Source organism: Mastigoproctus giganteus, chromosome 5 (genome assembly GCF_048544385.1).
Source record: "Mastigoproctus giganteus isolate SK-2022 chromosome 5, ASM4854438v1, whole genome shotgun sequence".
Taxonomy (NCBI): Eukaryota; Metazoa; Arthropoda; class Arachnida; order Uropygi; family Thelyphonidae; genus Mastigoproctus; species Mastigoproctus giganteus.
The window spans coordinates 200,899,472-200,921,371 of record NC_143579.1 but is presented as its reverse complement, the minus strand read 5'-3'; the positions used below and the strand labels follow the sequence as shown (position 1 = coordinate 200,921,371).

At 39.1% G+C, this 21,900-nt stretch overlaps 1 protein-coding gene across 1 annotated transcript in view; it reads right to left on the bottom strand.

The window, feature by feature from the left end:
• Positions 1–21,900, bottom strand: part of LOC150086005 (18S rRNA (guanine-N(7))-methyltransferase) — a 106,500-nt gene that overhangs the window by 63,190 nt on the left and 21,410 nt on the right. The window contains exon 4 of the mRNA XM_090373649.1: positions 12,711–12,803. Within this exon, the coding sequence (XP_090229775.1) occupies positions 12,711–12,803 (93 nt within the window). The remainder of the gene's footprint in view (positions 1–12,710; positions 12,804–21,900) is intronic.

Below are 21,900 nucleotides of genomic sequence, written 5' to 3'. Positions count from 1 at the left end.
CTTTTTGGAAAGGAAGGGCGACCGGTGTCCATCTCTTCTTCTGCAAATATTTCCAGAATTGGATCTTCCTGTTTGGATGGGTACTCTGCCTCCATCGATGTGCCCCGAATAATCTTTTTTGAAGTCGAACTATCATTATTTGTAGTAGTGGCATTCACTGGCGGAGATTGAGATTTTGCTGGTATAGTGAGAGGCGTATTATTTGCTTGGTCTGAGTGCTTAAAGGGACTGGACTTTTGCTGAGAGAGGACAGCCCGAGCCCAGTCAGAGATGGAAGTGTTTGAAGGAACGGTAACATCGGTTTGTGTGGCAATGGTTTGATATTTTTTTGCAATATTAGCATAGGTACGGTTAGGCATACTGGGTGCAATTAATTTTCTTGCCTCTTGATAACTAACTCTGTTTTCAACTTTATATTTTACAATTTTTTTCTCTGTTTTCCACCTCTCACACGTCTTAGAGTAGGCAGGATGGTTCCCTTTGCAGTTGGGACATATCATTTCTTTCGCCACACAATCACTTTGAATGTGATTGGAGGATCCACAGTTGGGACAAACTGGGTTGCTTCTGCATGTCGTTTGAGAGTGGCCATACTTTTGGCATTTATAACATCTCAACGGATTTGGTATGAAAGGACGAGTGCGGCAAAGTAGATATCCAGCTTTTACTGATGAGGGCAGGTTTGGACTGTTGAAGGTAAGAATGATATTTCTGGTAGGTGTGAGAATATTGTCTTTTTTTATCATTATTCTTTTTACAGCTATTACATTTTGTTCCTTCTTTAATTTCTTCCTCCATCACATTCATGAGGTCCCAACTAGATATTACACCCTTTGATGTATTTAGGGTTGCATGTGGAGTTACTTTCACTGGAATACCAGCGAAAGTTGTCTTTTTTAGTAATTTCTCAGAGTGCCTGCTATTCAGAGTTTCAATAAGTAAGTCCCCTGATTGCAGTCTCTTAACCATCTTGGGAGACCCTGCAATACTTTCCAGATGTTTTTGAATTAAAAAGGGGGATAGCTTACTGAGAGGTTGTTCAGATAGTGAGTGCATTATTAAGAATGCAGGTAAGTCTGTCGCCGAGGGATTGGTTTTCAACCTCTTTGCATGCGACGAATCATGGTCATGGTCATGGTCATTTTCTGTGTTTGGCCGACAGCTTGACGGCTCTAAAGTTGGAAACATATTTTGTTCCATGTTGGCTCCTCTTAGCCCCTGGCAGATGGACTTTTCTGCCAAGGTTACCGGCCCCGCCACGGGGAGGCAGGAGCAGTGCCTGGTGTGACCAAGCGAAAAGTAGTAAGTGGTTAGTAGTAAACTAGAAGAAATAAAGAAAGGTGCCTTTCCTTTCTTGCTCTGTACAAGTGTTTTTGTTACAAGAGCTGTTTTTAAAGAATAAATTTATTAACGACAAGAACGTAAAATAACTATAGATCACTTTTGGGAAATCGCAGTAATAGCACAGAGAAATCGCTCAGTCACATTCGCTTGGCACCCGGGGCCACTTTCACTGATGTGCTGTGGTCTTGCTTGATTATGAGATGTCTAGAAAGAGAAATTTGTGATCAACTGCTTCTATTGTAAAAGTGATATTGGGGAGTGACATCTGTTGAGGTTATGTAAGAATTTGTTGAGTTCCTCAACAAACTTGATCTCATATGGCCAGGACATCATCAATATATCTGTCCCAAAATTTAGGGACAGGCACTGCTTTTTCTAAAAAAGATTTTTCAAAATTCTTCTGCAAGCATCTGAGGTAATAGGTTTCCCATGCTTAAGCCAGATTTCTGGAAGCAGAAAGAGTCCTGGATTTTGAAGTAAGAGTCACCAAGCAATATAACTGGTTGTTGTTGTTGTTGTATTTGAGGTTTTTGGCACAAGGGCCTCTTGGGCCATATTGTGCCTGTTCATGGTTTAGGTATCACTGATTTCACATTATGATTAAATGCTATATTATACAAATTTATGCGTTTTAAATATTTAAACAGATCCTTGAAATTTTCTTCATTCCCAAGAATATGTGATAAGGTTAAGGGTTCCTGCAAGTTGGAGAGAGAGATAAAACTGGATTTTCAGACAGATGAAAGTTGAGGACATTGAATGAGAATATGTTTTATTGTTAGGTGTGACTGGCAAAAGAAGCACTGAGGAGGAGTCTAGTCCAAAAGCAAATACAGATGAGTTGGATGTGAAAGATTGATGCGGAGCCTTGCCAGAATTACTTCTTGTTGCCTGCTTCTTCTAAAAGATATCCACAGTTGTGGTTCTTTTTTTTTTTTTATCTGCAACAGTTTATTGTTGATTTGAGTTTGCCAGAAGTGAGACCATTGTTTCCAATATGTTTTTTTTAATAATGGATTTGTAGTCAGCGTAGGGAACTTTCAGTTGACTGTAAGATCCAGAGTCGGGATGTTTAGCAGCCTCATCGGCACGATCATTACCTTGGATGCCAACATGACCAGGAATCCAGTAGAAGGTAACCTTGCGGTTGGCTGTTTGATGGTAAAATAATTTAGACCAGATCTCTTTAAGAATGGGATGAGAGGGAGAAAAGGTAGATTGAATGGCAGTGATTGCATTTAAGGAGTGTGTATATATTAGAGATTGTTTGATATGGTATTTGATTATGTTATCTAGAGCCAGTTTTATTGTAAATAATTCCGCAGTACAGATACTGCATTCAGTGAGAAGAGAGGCAGCTATTAAGAAAGTGAAAGAAACTGCTGCTGCTGCACCAACAGCCGTATTTGTTTTGGAGTCATTGGTATAGATATGAACTTTCACTGAGTTTTCCAAAGAATGCAATTTGTGTAACTGTTGAAATTTGGTATTTGCCAGGGAGGATTTTCCCTATCTTGAAAAGAAATTGTCACAGAGAGGTATGAATTCAGTCCAGGGAGGTTCAGGATGAGCAAGGTCTTGAAATATAAGCTTCAAGTTAATTTTCCAACTGATGAGTTCTTGCAGTCGAATCCCTATGGGGCGGTTTTCATTAAGTTTATTGTGATATAGCAGGGTGTGCTGAGGATCAAACAGATACTACCAGCTGAGGTGGGCTGGAGTACTTTCAATCTTTGCTCCATAATTAAACAATAAAATTTCTCTCCTGAGATGAAGAGGGGGGATTCATTTGCCTCAAAATACAGGCAGTGAACAGGAGATGTTCTGAAGGCTCCAACAGATATCCTAAGGGCACTATGCTGGATGGTATTCAGATGTAATAGAGAACTTTTCCTGGCAGAGATGTAGATAGGTGCTCCATAATCCAAGTGCGATCTTATTAAAGCTTGTTATTTGTTTGTTTTGTTATTTGGTTTTTAGGAGCATTAGCAACAAAGGCCATATTACTCCGGGGATAAGCGGTGGTCATTCCCTGACCTTTCCACATCCTCCGTATTTGGTGGGCATGGGCTCGAACCCTGGTCTAATCAAGATCTTATTAAAGCTCTATAAAGATGTAAGAGAGAGCTTCTGTCAGCACCTCAGGACATAGGAGAGACAGCTCTTAGGACATTCAGTTTTTTAAGACAAGTATTCCGAAGGTATGCTATATGTGAAGCAAAATTAAGTTTATTATCTAAATGTAACCCCAACAGACGAAAATTGTTAGTGACAGGAATCTTTTTTTTTTTTTTTTTTTTTTTTTGTTAGTTGTTGGCGCATCGGCTTCTGTGGCCATAATGCACCTCCCAAAGTTTTTGAATTTTACTCTGATCCAAGCCCGAGGCAGAATTCGAACCACGCGACCTTTGGGTTACCAGGTAGGCACTTTACCCACCTGGCTAGCCTGGTCGGCGTGAGAGGAATCAGGCTGTTTTTTAAAAATGTTTCTATATCCAAATGTAGTTTGCGTTTTTTCACAAAAATGAATAGCAGTGGACTTCTTTTCTGCTAGGGAATAACCATTCCGCAATGCCCATAATTCTATTTTGGCTATAGCAATTTGAAGTTGCCTTTCAATGGTGTTCATAGTTTGGGATTGAGTAGAGATAATGAGGTCATCTGCAAACATATATGATTCTACTGTATTTGGTACATCCCTTGTCATGTTTGTGATTCTTATTGCAAATAATGTTGGACTGAGAATGGAACCCTGTGGTACACCTTCCTCTTGTTCAAATGTTTTGGATAAATTATTCATGTATCTGACCTGAAAAGTTCTGTGGCGTAGGAAGTTTAGTATAAATTGCGGTATAAATGACCTCTCAAGCCGAAAGAATGAAGATCTTGAAGAACACCATATCACCAGGTGGTATCAAAGGCTTTCTCAATATCGAGATTAATCATGATCAGATGTTATCCCCTTATGAAGACATTACGTTTAACATGGAACAGATTTTCGAAACCCGTACTGATTATTATTTAGCAAGTTGTTAGTTTCCAGGAACCACATTAACCGCCTGTGAACCATTTTTTTCAGGACTTTGCCTAAACAACTAGTCAGTGAAATTGGCCTATAGTTATGTGGAAAGGTATGATCCTTTCTGGGCTTTGTGAAGGCTACAACTATTGAGTGACACCAGGAGATTGGGTAAGCATTTTCTAAGAATATTTGGTCATAATAGTTTAACAATGATCTTTTTGCTCTGTTGTTCAATTGTTTTAACATTATATAGTAGATCCTATCTGGACCAGCAGCACTATTGGATGTTTTATTGAGCGCTTTTTGAAGTGCTCAATAAAACATCCAACAGAACATCCAAAAAGTTCTGTTAATGTAAATGGCTGGTTGTATGGGTGTGAAACTATCATGGAAAAATTAATCTTATGCTGCTCTGCAGTTTCTTTAATTCGCTGAAAGGTTTGTTTGTAGGTGGCTACTGCTGATATACTGACAAATGATTCCACTAAGGCATTTGATATTTCTTCCGGTGATGACAACTTTCCTTTCCCAGTTTAGTATTGTAGCTGGGGACTGAACATATTTGCCATTATATTTTCCTCCAGATAATTCTGCTGTCCGTATCCTTGTTTATACTCGAGGAAAAACTAATCCAGGAATCTTTCTTTGCTTCTTTTGCTTTTCGTCTTATTTGGTGGAACTTTGCTTTCAGTCTTTTGAAGTTAATTAGGTGTGAGAAATTTACGAAATAAATTCCAAGCTCTGTTTTTGTACTGTTTGATGTGTGTGCAATCTTGATTCCACCAGTAATTACTGTGTTTCCATTTCCCCAGTAAAGATTTTGGTATTGCAGAGGTAGCAGCTTATAATATTTGATTAGTTACATGTTCTGTGACATTGTCTATGGGTTGGGATTGGATCATTTTATCATCTAACTGGACATGAGATACATATTCATTCCAGTGTGCCCTACAAAATTTCCAAGTGGAGCAACGTAGTGAAGGCGAGTTTGCCCATGTTTGCAGCTTGCAGAGAATAAGAAAGTGATCACTGTTTAGTGGATTTTCAAGAAGAGACCAATCCATAATACTATATATGGAGGGAGAACAGATTGACAGGTCTATTGCACTCGTGGATCCTGTCGAAAAACGAATATAGGTAGGTACACCAGTGTTCAAAAGGGTAAGTTGATAAGACTCAAGAAGGGATTCTATTAACTTGCCTCTCTTGTCAATTGTTGGAGATCCCCACATCAGATGATGAGCATTAAAGTCTCCAAGTAAGCAGAAAGGAAATGGTAGCTGTTCTATTAAATTTTCTAGGTCATCTGAAGAAAATGAGAAATTAAGAGGAATATATATATAGATGCTATTGTAAAAGTGATGCCAGTTTCAATGCGCACTACCACTACTTCAAAAGGAGTCTGAAGAGCAATATGTTTGGATGGTACGTTGTTTCTTATAAGAACCGCCACTCCTCCACGGGCTGGCGAGTCCATATTTCTATCTCTTCTATAGATAGTGTAATTTTTTATAGTAGGACTTATTTAAATTCACACTTGTGAATTTAAATAAGTTTCCTGTAGGGATATGCCTGCTGGATCATAACAGTGGATGAGATCATGTAAATCGTCTTTTATACTGCAAAAGCCTCTACAATTCCACTGAAGAATTCTTTCCATTAAGTGGTTCTGTTGGTTGTTTTTGTTCCTGACTGCTTTTTAGTTGTGACTTGTTTGCATCGATCCAATTTTCCTTTTTCTTTCTTTGGAAAGTAGGGATGTGTTACATCCATCTCATCAGTCACATGAAGTTCTAATATGGCATCTTCTGAGTCATTGTGACTGGTAAATATCCATTCCGGTTGAATTTGGTGGTTTTAGTGCCATAGTTTCTGTCACTTTTGGTTTTGCTGTTGGGGGTACATTGGCTGGAATGGTGATTGGGATATTACAGGCTTGTTCAGTTTTTTGTTTTGAAGAACACTGTTTGGGGGCAGAGAGCATGGAGCGTGCCCATTGTAGGTGGTAGATGACTTTCATCAACCAGTGAAATACCACCACTTTGCTTATTGGAGGCTTGAAGTGGTGAAACCCATGTTTAGTCTCTAGAGAAAAGTTTCCGGCATCCCCCTCCCCCCATACTTCTCCTTCAACCCACGCACAGTACTAAGTACTATAGGTTTTGATACGTTTCGTGTTTGCGGTTTTCATAAAAAAAAAATAATAATAAATTAGCGATAGACATATTTGGGGGAATAGCAATATCTGTTTGTATACCTATTGACTGGAACTGTTTAGCAGCCATCGCATATGTATGTTTTAGATCTGTTTTCAGTATTTGCCTTCTCGCCTCTGAATATGTCACTTTATTCTTAACTTTATATTTCTGGAATTTTTTTCCTTGCTTCCATAGTTCACAAATTTTGGAGAAAGCTGGGTGATTACCCTTACAGTTTAGGCAAAAAGAAGTGGTAGCAATGCATTCAGTTTGATTGTGCTCCTTCGACCCACGATTTGGACATATTGCCTCACCTCGACATGCAGTTTGGGAGTGTCCATATTTTTGGCACTTGTAGCACCTGATTGGGTTCGGGATGTAAGGACAGATATGGCAATGGAGATAGCCTGTTTTAACAGATGATGGTAGGATGGGACAGCTGAAAGTGAGAACTATGCTCTTAGTGGGAACAAGAACACCATCTTTCCAAGTCATAATTCTCCTTGCTTGTATGACTTTTTGTTCACATAGCTCTTGAACTATCTCCTCCTATGATACAGTTAACAAGTCCCATTCTGCGTTTACTCCCTTCAAGGAGTTTAGGGTGGCATGGTAGCAATGCATTCAGTTTAGGGTGGCAAAAAGAAGTGGTAGCAATGCATTCAGTTTGATTGTGCTCCTTCGACCCACGATTTGGACATATTGCCTCACCTCGACATGCAGTTTGGGAGTGTCCATATTTTTGGCACTTGTAGCACCTGATTGGGTTCGGGATGTAAGGACAGATATGGCAATGGAGATAGCCTGTTTTAACAGATGATGGTAGGATGGGACAGCTGAAAGTGAGAACTATGCTCTTAGTGGGAACAAGAACACCATCTTTCCAAGTCATAATTCTCCTTGCTTGTATGACTTTTTGTTCACATAGCTCTTGAACTATCTCCTCTTATGATACAGTTAACAAGTCCCATTCTGCGTTTACTCCCTTCAAGGAGTTTAGGGTGGCATGGGGAGCAACTTTTATTGGTTGTCCGCCAAAAGTAGTCATGTTTAATAACTTTTCAGAATGCTGGGATTTCATGGTCTCTACCAGAAGATCCCTAGACTGGAGTCACTTTACTGTTTTTGGTGAACCTGCAGCAGACTCCATGCATTTTTGCACAAGGAATGAGGATAGTTTACTCAGAGGCAGCTCTGATAGACAGAGTGCAGTATAAGGAATGCTGGTATTTCCTATTGAGGGGTTGTTTTCAACCTCTTAGGTTGAGAATAGTTATTTTCAGTGTCATTTTCTTGTCTTGAGCTCGATGGCTCTAAAGGTGGAAATGAACTATTTTCCATCTTTGCTCCTTTCATCCCTGGGAGAGTGGATTTCTTCTCCTAGGTTACCGTTCCCACCACAGGGAGGCAGGAGTAGTGCCACTAGAGTGACCAAGCAAGCGGTGTAAAAGTTAGTAAGTTAATTTAATGGAAAAAAAAAAAAAGGTGGTTTTCCTTTCCGTAACTTAATTACAATTCGTAATACTAAGTTAACAATTAATTAATGGGAACATAAGAAAACTTTTACAAATGAATAAAACTATAGCTTTGATAAAAACACTCTAGAAATCACTTGATCACTATAATGCTTGGCACCCGGGGCCGATATAACTGGAGAATGTCATATACAATCATAGAACATATGAATGTTTCAATCAGCCTACCTTCCTTAAGATGGGCTTTTGCTCCTTCTAAATATAAGAAGACAAGCATACCATTCGTGTCAAATGAATGTCCTGAGGCTGAAAGTGAATCTGTTGAAGTCTAGAGATTAGATCATCAAAGTTTTCGATGAAGAACTGGTTAGGATGGACTACTGTTATCAGGCATTTAACTAGCCAATCAGAAATTCTTCCTGGATGGAACCTGCTGCTGATGATCAGTCTTGCTAAGAATTTTCCTTTGTGGATTTTAATATTTCACAAATATACCAATGAGCCAAAACATTATGACCAGCGAGTCATTATGCAAATCGAAGCAACTGCAGGATAACAATGCCATGTGCACAGGTCAGGACACAGTATAAAAAATGATACTGAGCTCCATTAATCAGTGTTACTCTTGTTCTTCAGATGGGAAAGGCAGCGGACATAAGCGAGTTTGACAAAGGCCAAACTGTAATGGCCAGACAACTGGGTCAGAACATATCCAAATTGGCATGGCTGGTGAGGTGCTCACAGTCAGCCGTGGCTAGTACCTACCGAAAGTGGTCTGAAGAGGGAAAACCCATGAACCGCCAGTGAGGTGTTGGACGACCACGGCTCATTGATGCTCGATGCGAGCGAAGGCTCTCCCGGATGGTACATGGAACAGAAGGGCGACTGTGGCGCAACTCACTGGTAATTGGAATGCTGGTGATGGGAGTAATGTGTCACAACACACAATACATCGAACCCTGCTGAAAATAGGGCTGCATAGCCACAGGTCACTCCGAGTGCCCATACTAACCATGGTTCACTGGCAACAGCACCTACAATGGACACGCGAGCATCGAAATCGAGTGATTGGAAGAAGGTCGTCCGATGAATCACATTTCCTGTTGCACCATGTGGATGGTTGGGTACATGTGCATCATTTACCTGGGGAAGTGATAGCGCCTGGATGCACCGTGGAACAAAAACAAGCCAGTGGTGGCAGTGTCATGCTTTGGGCAATGTTCTGCTGGGATATCCCAGGTCCAGTCATCCATGTGCCAGGCACTCTGACGTCTACCACCTGCCTAAACATCACTGCTGACCAGGTGCACCCTTTCATGGCAACAGTCTTCCTCTCTGGCGGTGCCATCTTTCAGCAGGATAATGCACCATGCCACACTGCCTGGATTGTTCGAGACTGGTTCATGGAATATGTGGAAGACTTCCAGGTATTGTCCTGGCCTCCAAATCCTCCAGACATCGATCCCATTGAACATCTGTGGTTTGTGTTGAACAGCAACTCCAATCTGTGGCGTCTCAACCACAGACCTTACTGAAATTAAAGGAACTGCTGGTTACGTGTTGGCACCAGATACCACCAGACACATTTAGAAATCTTGTAGCGTCTATGCCTCACCAGGTACAAGCTGTTTTCGTTGCATGTGGAGGACCACCATTATATTAGGTAGGTGGTCATAATGTTTTGGCTCATCGTGTATATATGGAGCTTCTGAACTGTTAAAACTTCTTTTCATGTAAAAGTTTTTATATTAAAAATTCTTGAAGCTTGGTCTTTATCAATCTGTTTGTCTGTGCTTCCAGCAGGAGATTCTGAATCTTTGATAGATTTCCCTGTTTAGTGTCATTGTTTTGTGACACTAAACAGAGATATTCTTGATTACATAATAAGAAATTTTTAATAAATTTCCAGGTATTTTTAATAAATTTATTCCTGAACTTTCTGATCCTTTCCTGCACGTACATGAATGATGGCATGCACAGTGTCAAGAACTAGTTTGTAGACAAACACAACCATTCAACTTATCTATACAGTTGGAAAAATTATAGGAAATCGTATAGATAATTTTTTTTGTGTGTGAAGAACCTGGTAAAGTAGAAGATAAAGATTACTTTGATTTAGTAAAACAAAGATCATTCTCACAACAATGATTAATTTAGCTTCTCTGGATGAACATATAGCTTGATACTGACTTATCCAAGTGAATTTTAACTCATGTATCAGCATGGAAAGTAGAATCCACCCCTGAGCAAAAAATACATACATATTATGTACATATTTTTATACAGATTAGCCAGTAGCAATAAACCTGATAAACTTCAAAGAAAACAAAGACCAGTGTAAAGCACAGAATCAGTGTATTTCTTCTGATTATAAAAAGGGACAAATTGATCAAACAAGTACAGTCATTTTGCAGATACAAATTTCTATTCTCCCTCTTTGGTCTACTTAAAAAGACAGTTTCAACAAAATTAGATTACTTAAGAATAGGCTTAATTTAAAATTTGGTGAGATAAGGCCTAAATATTTGAATAGAAAGTTAATTGACCTCTAATTTTTAAAATAAGCTTATTCCAAAGAGAAAGTTCACACCTGAGACTATCTTTCTAGGACATTCTACCCATTACAGAAGAAGAAGCAAATAGACATTGTATATAAATTGTAAAACAGCACAAAGGAAAATGAAATGGAATGTACTGAAATCTAGAGTCTGTTGCTTTCCATTTAGTGCTTGCAAGAACTAGATACAGAATGCGCATCAGCAAACAGAAGCTCGGCAATGTAATAGTTTTCAACAATTTTTAATTTTAAACAAAAAAATAAATAAGCAGGACAAAGTATAACCATTATAGTAATTCTCTAAATTTCAATTATTGCACATATTCATTCTTAAATTTCCAAATTAAATGCATATCTGTTAGCATATCTTATTTTTTGCCTTAAATTTTATTTTCACAGTTTCTATTTACAGAATGAAGTGTTCCTTTAATTGGAGAGTGGGAAAATTATACAGAAAGCAACAAAAAAAAAAGTTTTTTTAAAAAAACTTAATTGCTATGAGTATGAACACTTATTTTTAAAGTAGCCATAATATTAATAACCATATTCGGAAATATTCACAAGCATTATAAGCTGCTAAAGAGTGTTATGTGAAAATCAGCATTTTCAACTCTTAGGTTACAAAATTAAAAACTACACTGAGTGGACAAAAATCATTGGATACCTACCTAGTAGGTAGGCCCACCTTTCACCTGGATAAGGGCAGTCACACAGTGAGGCATTGAGTCCACTAATTCAAGAAAGTGTTCCACAGGTATTTCCATCTATGCTTGCTGCATCACTGTCCATAATTCCGTCGCATTCCTGGGTGGAGGATCCAAAGCTCGAACAGACCTTTCCACAGCATCCCAAAGATGTTCCACAAGATTCGTGTTTGGTGAACAGGAAGGCCATTCCATGGTGGCAAATTCTGCTGAATGCTCTTTGAACCATGATCTAGTCACCACGGCTCTATGGGGAGGCACATTGTCCTGCTGGAAGAGTCCATTGCTCTGTGGGTGCACAATAACCATGAAGGGATGCAGATAGTCTGCAAGGATGAACACATAACTTGGGCTGTTCAGAGATGAGTCTAGACGTACCAGAGGTGCCAATGTGTGCCAGTTGAACACGCCCCAGACCATTACTGACTGTCCACCTGCCAAAACAATTCCTTGTTGACATGATGGGTGCATAGGTTCATGCGGTTTCCACCAGATACACACCCTCCCGTCCACTCGAAATAACTGGAAATGGGACTCAACGGACCAGGATACCTAACCCCAATCATCCAAGGTCCAGTGCCAATGTTCTTTCGCCCAGTTGAGGCACAGAGTGCTGTGTTGTGTTGTTAGCAATGGAACCCTTGTGGGTCGGCGGCTCCCATAACCTATTGCAGCTAATGATTGCCTGATGGTCTTGGTGGAGATGTTTCTGGCACCTCTCTCATTGAAGTCGGTGGTGATTTGTGCCACTGTTGCTCTCTGGTTAGCTGAAACAATGCGAGACAGATGTTTACAGCCAAATTCATCCACCACCTTTCTCCACCCACAGTGCTGTCCACAATGAGATATTATTCCAGAAATGGTGTATTCCCAGCACATTCTTCATACTGTCGAACAGGGATAGTGCAATTTCTGTACCACTTCCGCGATAGAGTGACCCATGGTCAGGCACACACTATCAATCGCTCTTTCAAAGTCAGTTAACTCATGACGTTTATCCATACTAACATTGAATTACCATTCACGTGAATGCAGTGTACCTATATACCTGCCAATCAAGCGGTGGGTTCGCCCAGAGAGGGGGGGGTGACAGTATCGCATTGCCCAGGAACTAGGTATTCCATGAATTCTGTCCTTTCAGTGTACTTCCATTATATTTAATGTTACTAGACAAAGTGGCACAGAAACCAGGAAAAATAATTTGAAAAACAGTCAAAACTACTAGTGCTATAAGGGTTTTAAAATGGGTGTATTATACATCCAAAACCAATTCACGAATTAGAATCTCATGATGCTAATAAACTACTAAAATTCTGTGTTATTTTATTTCATTCTTCTTAAATGATTTAAAAGATAAGGCACACATTAAGAACACCTAAGGAAAAACACAAAAGGCACAACTTTTCTTACCCAATATCAAGAATACAACACTGCATATCTGGTAAAGAAAGAAGCTCAATAGCTCGTTCTGCCATCAGCTTTTGTATATCTATCATGCGAGAACTAGGAAAAGAAAACAATACATTAAATTAAGTACAGTTCAAGTCTTCTGAAATTTTTTTTAATTAATCCTTTAAACTACTTCAACTGAATGTAGAAAAATTCATATTTAATTTCTGATACAGCATTTGTCATAAAGTTCGGTTTGGACTTTCTGTAAGAAGTAAACTCAACTGAATTGAACTATTCTGTGTTGACAGCTAGTGGCCTTCACCTAAAAATTTTTTATTTTATTTTTATTTTTTAAATTCTATTATGGAACAGTAGCATACAATGGCATAAACCAGGGGTAAGCAAACTTTGTTCAACCACAGGCAAGAAGAAAGAGAGAATGTGGAAGACAATGAATGATGAGACCATCCAATATCCATTAAAACTGATGTAAATGTGGACCAGGTAAGGACATTGATTAGAAGTGATCGTAATTTAAGCATTACAATGGTTGCAACAGAACTCATTATGGCCAAAGAAACAGACAAATTTTAAGTAAAAATTTATGCACGAAAAAAGTATGCACCAAGATAGTGCCAAAAATTTTGAATGAAGATCAAACAAAGGGAAGGCACCAAATCTGTCATGATGCTTTGAAATACACTGAAGATCCAGAATTTCTGAGTACTATAATTACTTGCAATGAAAGTTGGCTGTTCCAGTGCAACTCAGAAACTAAAAGACAGTCAATGAAATGGAAAACAAAACAATCCCCCAGACCAAAAAAGCAAGAATGTCAAATTCAAAATGAAAACCATGCTTGTTTTATTGGAAAGGAATTATTATGACTGAATATTTCCCACCAAATCAGACTATCAATCAAACAAACTACACTGAAGTTCTGACAAGGCTGCATGAAAAAATTTGAAGGAAGTGACCCGAATTGTGAAAGGATGGTTGGAGCTCCATCAGGACAATGCTCCAACACACAGCATACTCTCTGTTTGCCAGTTTCTGGCCAAAAAACAAATCCCTGTGTGTGAACATACATCCTACCAGCCAGACCTAGTGACTTTTTTCAGGAAAGAGAAAAAAAGCCCATTGTGACTTTTTTCTCTTTCCTAATCTGAAAAGTGTACTTAAAGGTACCCATTTTCAGTCCATTGAAGCATTCAGCAAAAAACAACTGAAGCATTATAAAGGGCTTACGAAGATGACTTCCAGTGTATGCAAACATAAGGCAATTATTTTGAAGGGGATAACTTGTAAGGTATGAAATATTTCATTATATTTATTTTATTGCAATAGTCTCATTATTTAATAGCCACATCTTGTATAGTGCATGTCCTTACATATAATAAATGCATATACAGGGTGTCTCAAAAATATTTTTACAAACGTTTAGGGGGAGGTAGGTAACATCTAAAGGAATGTGAATCGCATAGGAACCCATAACCGGAAACGTCACCATAAGTCGGTACACGGCGCTGTTTATCAGTTCGCGAGAGGAAAAATTTATGGTTTACTCATTCAAGCACTAGTTGCCGCACGAAGAGCATGCATCGATATACGAACTGTGAGCTGGCAGACATGCACCTAATGTATGGATTAGCAGAGGGCCCACACGGTGTGTGCCCCCATGTGGCACAACATCGCTTCGCAATAAATGTGTGGGCAGGTATGGTCGGTGACTGTTTAGTCGGCCCATACCTATTACCATCCTGCATGAACTCCGCTAAATATCGGATCTTTCTTGAACAAGTTCTACTAGGGTTACTTGACGATGTTCCAACAAATGTGAGATGCAACATTTGGTTCCAATATGATGGGGCATCTGCTCTTTATGTAAAGTGTGTTCGTGACCATTTGAACGGGCGTTTTGGGCGTCGATGGATTGGTCGTGGTGGACCCGTTGCCTGGCCCCCACGCTCACCTGATTTATCGAGCCTTGATTTCTTTCTGTGGGGCGGGGGAGATTCTATCGTGTATGAATCGCCTGTGAAGACGGAAATGGATCTCGTAGCGAGACTCGTCTGCGCTGCTGCTACTGTCAAAGAAACTCCAGGTGTGTTCAACTGTGTCCGCCAATCCATGCTGCGTCGGTGTCACGCATGCATCGCGTCTCATGGTGGAACTTTCGAGCATCTGTTGTAACATCATGAAACGCATCCATCTCGTACTCCATTGTTAATATTATGTCAAATAAATGTCTGCCACTAATTACTGTCTTGTGTCATTTCTGCTTCTTGTGCCTCTGCTACTACTTTCCAGTGACATTTCCGGTTATGGATTCCTATGCGATTCACATTCCTTTAGATGTTACCTACCTCCCCTAAACGTTTGTACCAATATTTTTGAGACACCCTGTATAAGGACATGCCTTAATTTTTATGGCAACTATCAGATTCTAACTTGAATTAATAGTAAATCAAAATAATTATCCAATACAGAAATGAAAGTGATCAGCATTTATAATGTGATATATGGCTATTTGGAAAGATCATTTCAAAAAAGAATAGCCCAATTCTACCAAAAATCTATGCAGTGACTGTTTTGTGTTTAGGGTTATACAGTGTATTAGAAACTTTGGTTATGGTACCACACACACACTGTAATTTTCCAAGTGCAGTCCTCACAAATTACATGGGGGAGGAAGGGGGGAATTGTCTTTTATCCAAATTTCTCTATGTTAACATCTCTTTTAAAGTGAAATATATCCCATCTGTCCACAAGATAGCACAATTATATCAGAAAGCAAACCTCATAATTTTATCAGGGAAAAAAAAAAAAGGAAAACAGGGCTAGCTGAACAAAAGGTGGTATAAAATGGGGATACTTGGACTAAAGTAGCAAGCAGTCTTCAAGATTTAATGCTGGAAACCCTCTTGTTTCTACATTTCCTCAATGATATTGGTGAGGACACAGTAAAAGCTGGCACCTCTGTAGCCAAGTGGGAAGGAGCAGCAGTGCGTAGCACACGCTTCTTGATTAGACCAGGGTTCGAGCCCAAATACAGAGGATGCGGAAAGGTCAGGGAATGACGACCGCATATCCCCGGCGCAATATGGCCTTAGTTGCTAATGCTCCTAAAAACCAAATAACAAACAAACACACAAACAGTAAAAGCTGTAAAAATTTGCTGATAATTTAAAGGTAGACAGTAGGTAAATAATTGGAATACAGCCAGGCTTCGCATAACACAAGTTCGATTAATGCGATTTTCAGTTACCGCTATTTGAAAAAATTTTAAAAATTATACCACTTTTCACTTTACATGATGCAAATTTCCAGTTAACGCAATTTTTTTTTTTTTATGTGATAATTAAAAAATATTTGAATGCCGTGTTAAGCTTACCGCACGTCAGACGGGCAATAAACAAACGTTTGCCTGCTGCCCACCTCAGTGTGTTCCATCAACCATCGGAAGAAGACGTGTTACTTGTCTCCCGCTTATAAAATCAATGCAGACTTTCATATAAAAATTCTAATTTTTAAATGAGCCAGATGAAGATGTTACCATGAAGGAGATAATGGTAAAAGAACTAGATGAAATCTTTCGTATCGCAGAGAATCTCAAACAAAAAGTTTGAGGTTCTCTGCGATATTTATTTCGCCAGGGCCCAGAGAAGATTGTTGTCGGCTCTCGGAAACTGATTGATGAAAAGAAAAGGTCAACACAGTTCAAACGACTCTGTTCAAATATTTCCGTAACAAATTGTTTCTTCATTGTGTATTTTATGTCAGAGGTACCTAAACTTCCTCGGTTCACGGCGCTCTAAAAAAGGTGTCTCAGTAATTTTTTCAGGGTGCACCTAGACCAAAAAAAAAAAAAACCAACAGTTCCATTTATTAAGTAGTTAGGTCCAAACAGGTCCTTGAGGTTGTCACAGACATTTTCTCAGATATGCCAGACAAGCTGTACTTAATACGTGGGAGTCTAAAACGCTGATGGAACTGATATTTGGGTGACACTCGTCAAGTGGACCCAATTTCGGCGAAGTCCAGGTGGTCTGTGACAGCCAAATCCTCTGCTTGCACCTTCACGATGGTGGGACTGTTATTAATCTGGGTATAACCTCCGTGAACAAGCACATGGTGGTGACCACACAGGTGTGAACCGACGTAAGCAGGTGTCGAGGTGTGGCGCGCACACCACATGGAGGAATGCCACGGCTCTGTGTTACCAGGCAGTACTAGGCGGTAGATGACTCTCATCAACCGGTGCAATACCACCACTTTGCTTATTGGAGGCTCGAAGTGGTGGAACCCATGTTTAGTCTCTGGAGCTAAGTTCCGGTCAACCCTTCCCTATCTCTTCTATCATGCAGTATGATTGATGACTTTTGAGGTTATGATGAACATCGTGGCGAGATTAAATATTCCTTACTTTTCGAGGGTACAGCTCTAAAATGGTGTTCGCAGGCCGGCCGCTAGTTAGTACACCAGACCGAACCTATTGGTAACACTCTAGGAGGCTTCTGGATCAGCTAGTGTATAATCTTGCCACCTCTACTCTGCCAGATAGTGATTGGAGGGAGTCCGAGTAGTGTGTATACGGGGAGCATTGTCGAGGCCATGTTATGTCAAGGATCTGGGTATATTCTTACCATGTGTACGCCATATCCAAAATTTCACTACTTCATACAGCATGTCCCACCCCCCTTTTCTTACTATTGAATACACCATGAATTGTCAAACTAATAGAGTAAGCTTATCTGCGAAAAGATCTAAACCTCCCAAACACTTCCTAATTCATTTCATAAATATACGTGGTCTCAATTCTAATCTCAACGATGTCCATTTCCACTTGCAGCCTGCCAAACCGCACGTACTTTTTCTGACAGAATCTCAGTTATCGGTTGATTCAGCTACTGCTCATCTCAGTTGCCCAAATTATTTGTTGTACGATTCCTTTCACCTCAAAGGTGGTACTTGTGCGTATGTTCGTTCCGATATTCCCTGTCAGAGACTGGGTAATTTGGAATCTCCTCTTTTCGATCTTCTCTGGCTTAAAATTTCTCTACCTCATTGTGCCAAATTCATCTGTTGTCTCTACCGTTCTCCCAACTCCACTAATCACTTGGAGCTCTTTGACTTCCTCTCTTTGCAACTTGACTTTCTCCAGTCCAACTTTCCTAACAGTGAGGTAATTTTCCTTGGCGATTTTAATGTTCACAACTCCATCTGGCTTCCATTTTCTAGTCACACCGACCAGCTGGTCGAGATGCTGAGGCCTTTGCAATTACTAACGACCTTGCACAGATTGTTCATCTACCTACAAGAATACTGGACAATCCTAACCATACAGCCAACACGCTTGATCTTTTTCTCACAAAAAACCCTTCTAAGTACACGGTCGAAGTGAGATGTCCTTTAGGCACCTCAGATCACAACTTGGTGATTATCTCTTCTCCAATGAAGCCTTTATCTCATGGCTATTCCCAACCTTGTATTGTTTAGCATTACAAGAATGCAAAATGGGATGACCTGCGAGATTTCTTTTCTTCTTTTCCTTGGTCGGATTACTGTTTCAAAACTTCTGATGTCGTTTGCTCAGATCGTGTCAGTGAAATTATTCTTGCAGGAATGGAATCCTTTATCCCACACTCCACTTTAAAATCTTGTCCTTTATCTAAATCTTGGTTTTCCAATAAATGTGCTAAGGCTGTTCAAGAGAAGAATGTTGCATATCGTAATTGGCTTGTTTCTAATTCTTCAGTTTCATTTTCTGCCAACACCAAATCTCGCAACAATTGTAAAGCAGTCATTAATCAGTCCAAACTAGATTCTGAACAGGCTAAGAGTAGAAAACTTGCTTCTTGATCTTATGGTAGCCAAGCATTCTGGTCTCTTGCCAAAGCTATTGGGTGCAACTTTTGCCCATCTCTGCTCCAATCTCTGTCCAAACCAGATAGTTCTGTTGTCACTTCAGCCTGACCTGCTAGCATCCCATTTTTCTTCTAACTCGTGTATTAATGATCTTGGTAAAACACCTCCCACCATTCCCAACACGCTCCATTCAATGCCTCCTGTGGTCTTCCATTAAAAGGATGTCAGAAGGATTTTGACGAATCTTGATGCTAAGAAAGCTCCAGGTCATGATGGTATTTATCCACTTGTTCTCAAAATTTGTGCTCCTGAACTTACTCCAGTTCTGTGTTCACTTTTTTCACTTTCTTATTCCAAAGACTTTTTTCCTTCTGCTTGGAAATTTGCTCATATCCAGCCAGTTCCTAAAAAGGGTGACAAATCCCTCCCATCCAATTATCGTCCCATTGCAATTACTTCTACTCTTTCTAAAGTAATGGAGAAATCAATTAACCACCAACTCTTAAACTACCTAGAAACCTTCCGTCTGATCAACAATCACCAGTATGGATTCCGTCAGTGTAGATCCACTGGTGATATTCTGGCTTATGTTACCCATTTATGGACTAATTCAATGGAAAAGTTCAGCGAAACACAAGCAGTTGCTCTTGACATCTCAAAAGCTTTCGATCATGTTTGGCATAAAGGTCTTCTAAACAAACTTAAATCTTATGGTTTGCCAACTGTTTTTTGTAATTGGTTATCCAGTTTTCTCTCTGATCACTCACTGAGGGTGATGGCAGATAGCTCTCTGTCTTCTAACTTCTCCACTAATGCCGGTGTCCTCCAAGGTTCAATTCTTTCCCCCACTCTTTTCCTCTTGTATATTAATGACCTTCTTCCATTGACTGGAAATCCTATCCATAGTTTTTCCGATGATAGCATTGCATTCCACTTTCCATTTTGAGAAACCTTGCCCTGCTGAATCGGCTTCAACTTCTCAAAAATCTGCTACCAATTCCTTAAATGCCGATATCCAGGTAATTCTCCAGTGGGGCAAAGACAATTTAGTTGATTTCAACCCTTCTAAAACTCAGTCTTGTTTTATATCTCACAAAAAGGATTCTTCTGCTCCTATGCTTATCTTTAATGACACTCCAATTTCTAGGCAAAATGATATATCTCTTTTGGGGATTACCCTGACTTCTAATCTCTCTTGGCACAAGCACATTACAAATATTGCTTCTTCTGCATCTAAAAAACTTTGGGTTTTTCTCTTTCGCTCTCGGCATTACTTTTCTTCCAAACAGCTGTTCACTCTGTACAAATCGCAAATCCAACCTACCATGGAATATTGTTCCCACATCTGAAGTGGTTCCCCCAAAACTTCTCTCAGGCTTCTTGATTCCATTCAGAAGAGGGCAGTTAGGTTAATTAATGATTCATCTCTAACAGTCTCTCCACTTGCTGTCCCATAGACGTACTGTTTCTGCTGCATGCCTCTTCTATAGATATTTCCATGGACACTGTTCTTCTGAATTGGCTTCTATAATTCCTGCTCTCTCTTTCAAAACAGTCCAAACATGTGCCGCCACCTGCCAACATCCATTTACTGTCCAACTTCAAACTCACAGAACCAACCTTTCATCTTCCTTGTTTATTCCTGGAACAACCTTCCTTCATACATTATTTCCAGAAAATTACACTCTACAGAAGTTCAAGTCTAATGTCAACAAATATCTTCTTTCGTCTTCTCAACCTCCAACCCAAGCACGGTACTAAGTACTATAGGTTCTAATACCTCTCGTGTTTGGGGTTCTCATAAAAAAAAAAAAAAAAAAAAAACCACAACTTAATAAGAAATGTTGAAACTGTGAACTACCTCGAGCTAGTAGTTCGCGCGGTGTCCAACAGATGCCGAGTATCACCGTGCTTCCGTCGAAAATTTGAAATTATTACATGGCACACAGTTTGGGAACCGCTGTTTTATGCAATCAACATTTAATTCCATAATTATTTTCATTATCTTTTACAGGGTATACAGTTAAAAAGTTATTTAAAGGGTATTTGTAAAATTCTTTATGGACATTCCTGACGGTCAAGGACCAATTATAATTTTTCCTATTGATTATTATATTAGATTAACATGTTTCCATTTTGTGCGATGCACTCGTGGGACGAATTAATCGCGTTAATTGAGGTCAGCCTGTAAATAATATGCTGCTTTAGAATGACTTGGACTGAGGATATACTGTCAATGATACCTTTACTGGCAGGGAAAAGATGTTATTATTCCTCTTTATAAAATGATGGTGAGAACACAATTAAAATATCCTATTCAGGTTCACAGGCTGCACCTAAAAAAAGAGAAGGCATTAGAAGGAATATACTGCAAAAACCTGGAAACTAGACACCTCAAGAGTAACCTGATATAAATATTTAAGACCCTTAAAGGAATAAGCAGAATGAATGAGAGAGGTATTTTGGTGCTGACAGGTGGAACTAAAACAAAAGAATGCAAATATAAAATTTTTTGTTACTAACAGAAGATTAGATCTCATGAAGCTTGCCTTTGGGACACATATTGTTGATCACTGGAGTAAGTTCCCTCCCAATGGTAGATGAGATAGAGAATCTGACAAAGTCAAGGAAAAACTGGATAATTCCTTTTAACTGCACAATTTGGCTTGATAAATACTAATAGCTTTTCTTTAATGTTGCAAACTATTTTCACCAGAATAAAGTGCAGTATATTCCAGCCATAGCAGCATTTGTGGGTTCTTCATTTGCAGCAAATATGCTTATAAAAAAAAAATTATAAAACTTATAGGCAATAATAGACAGAAGGAAATGAAACCATTTCCTTCTGTGTATCATATTCAATGAAAAGGGAAAAAAAGGAAATGATACACAGAAGACATGCAAGATCGTGTGTCTTCCACATTAAATTTATCATTTGCCAATGATAAAGAACATACAAATGTCAGTATTAAGGGTTTAAATATTCTAATTTATTCAGTATATATTTAATAAATTGTCCTGTTTTCACCCAATGTGAAGTTGAGCATTTATTCCTTGTAGGAGTAGATATTGCACATTTAACTAGACTGTCTGATTAATCTATAATTTTAACAAGATAAAATTTTAAGGACTATGTTTGAAATGCCACTGACTTAATATTAACATATCCTTTGATTTTAGTTTTAACAAGTAAATAATTCTTGGAACTCTTGGGAACTTGGTTCTTGCTAAAGTCTTAGAGTTAATATCAAAGTAAGTTAAATCTGGTAGTAGTAGTATAGTAACTGTTTATTCAGAGCTGTGGGAAAATAAAGACATATATGATACAGCAAAAAATAAT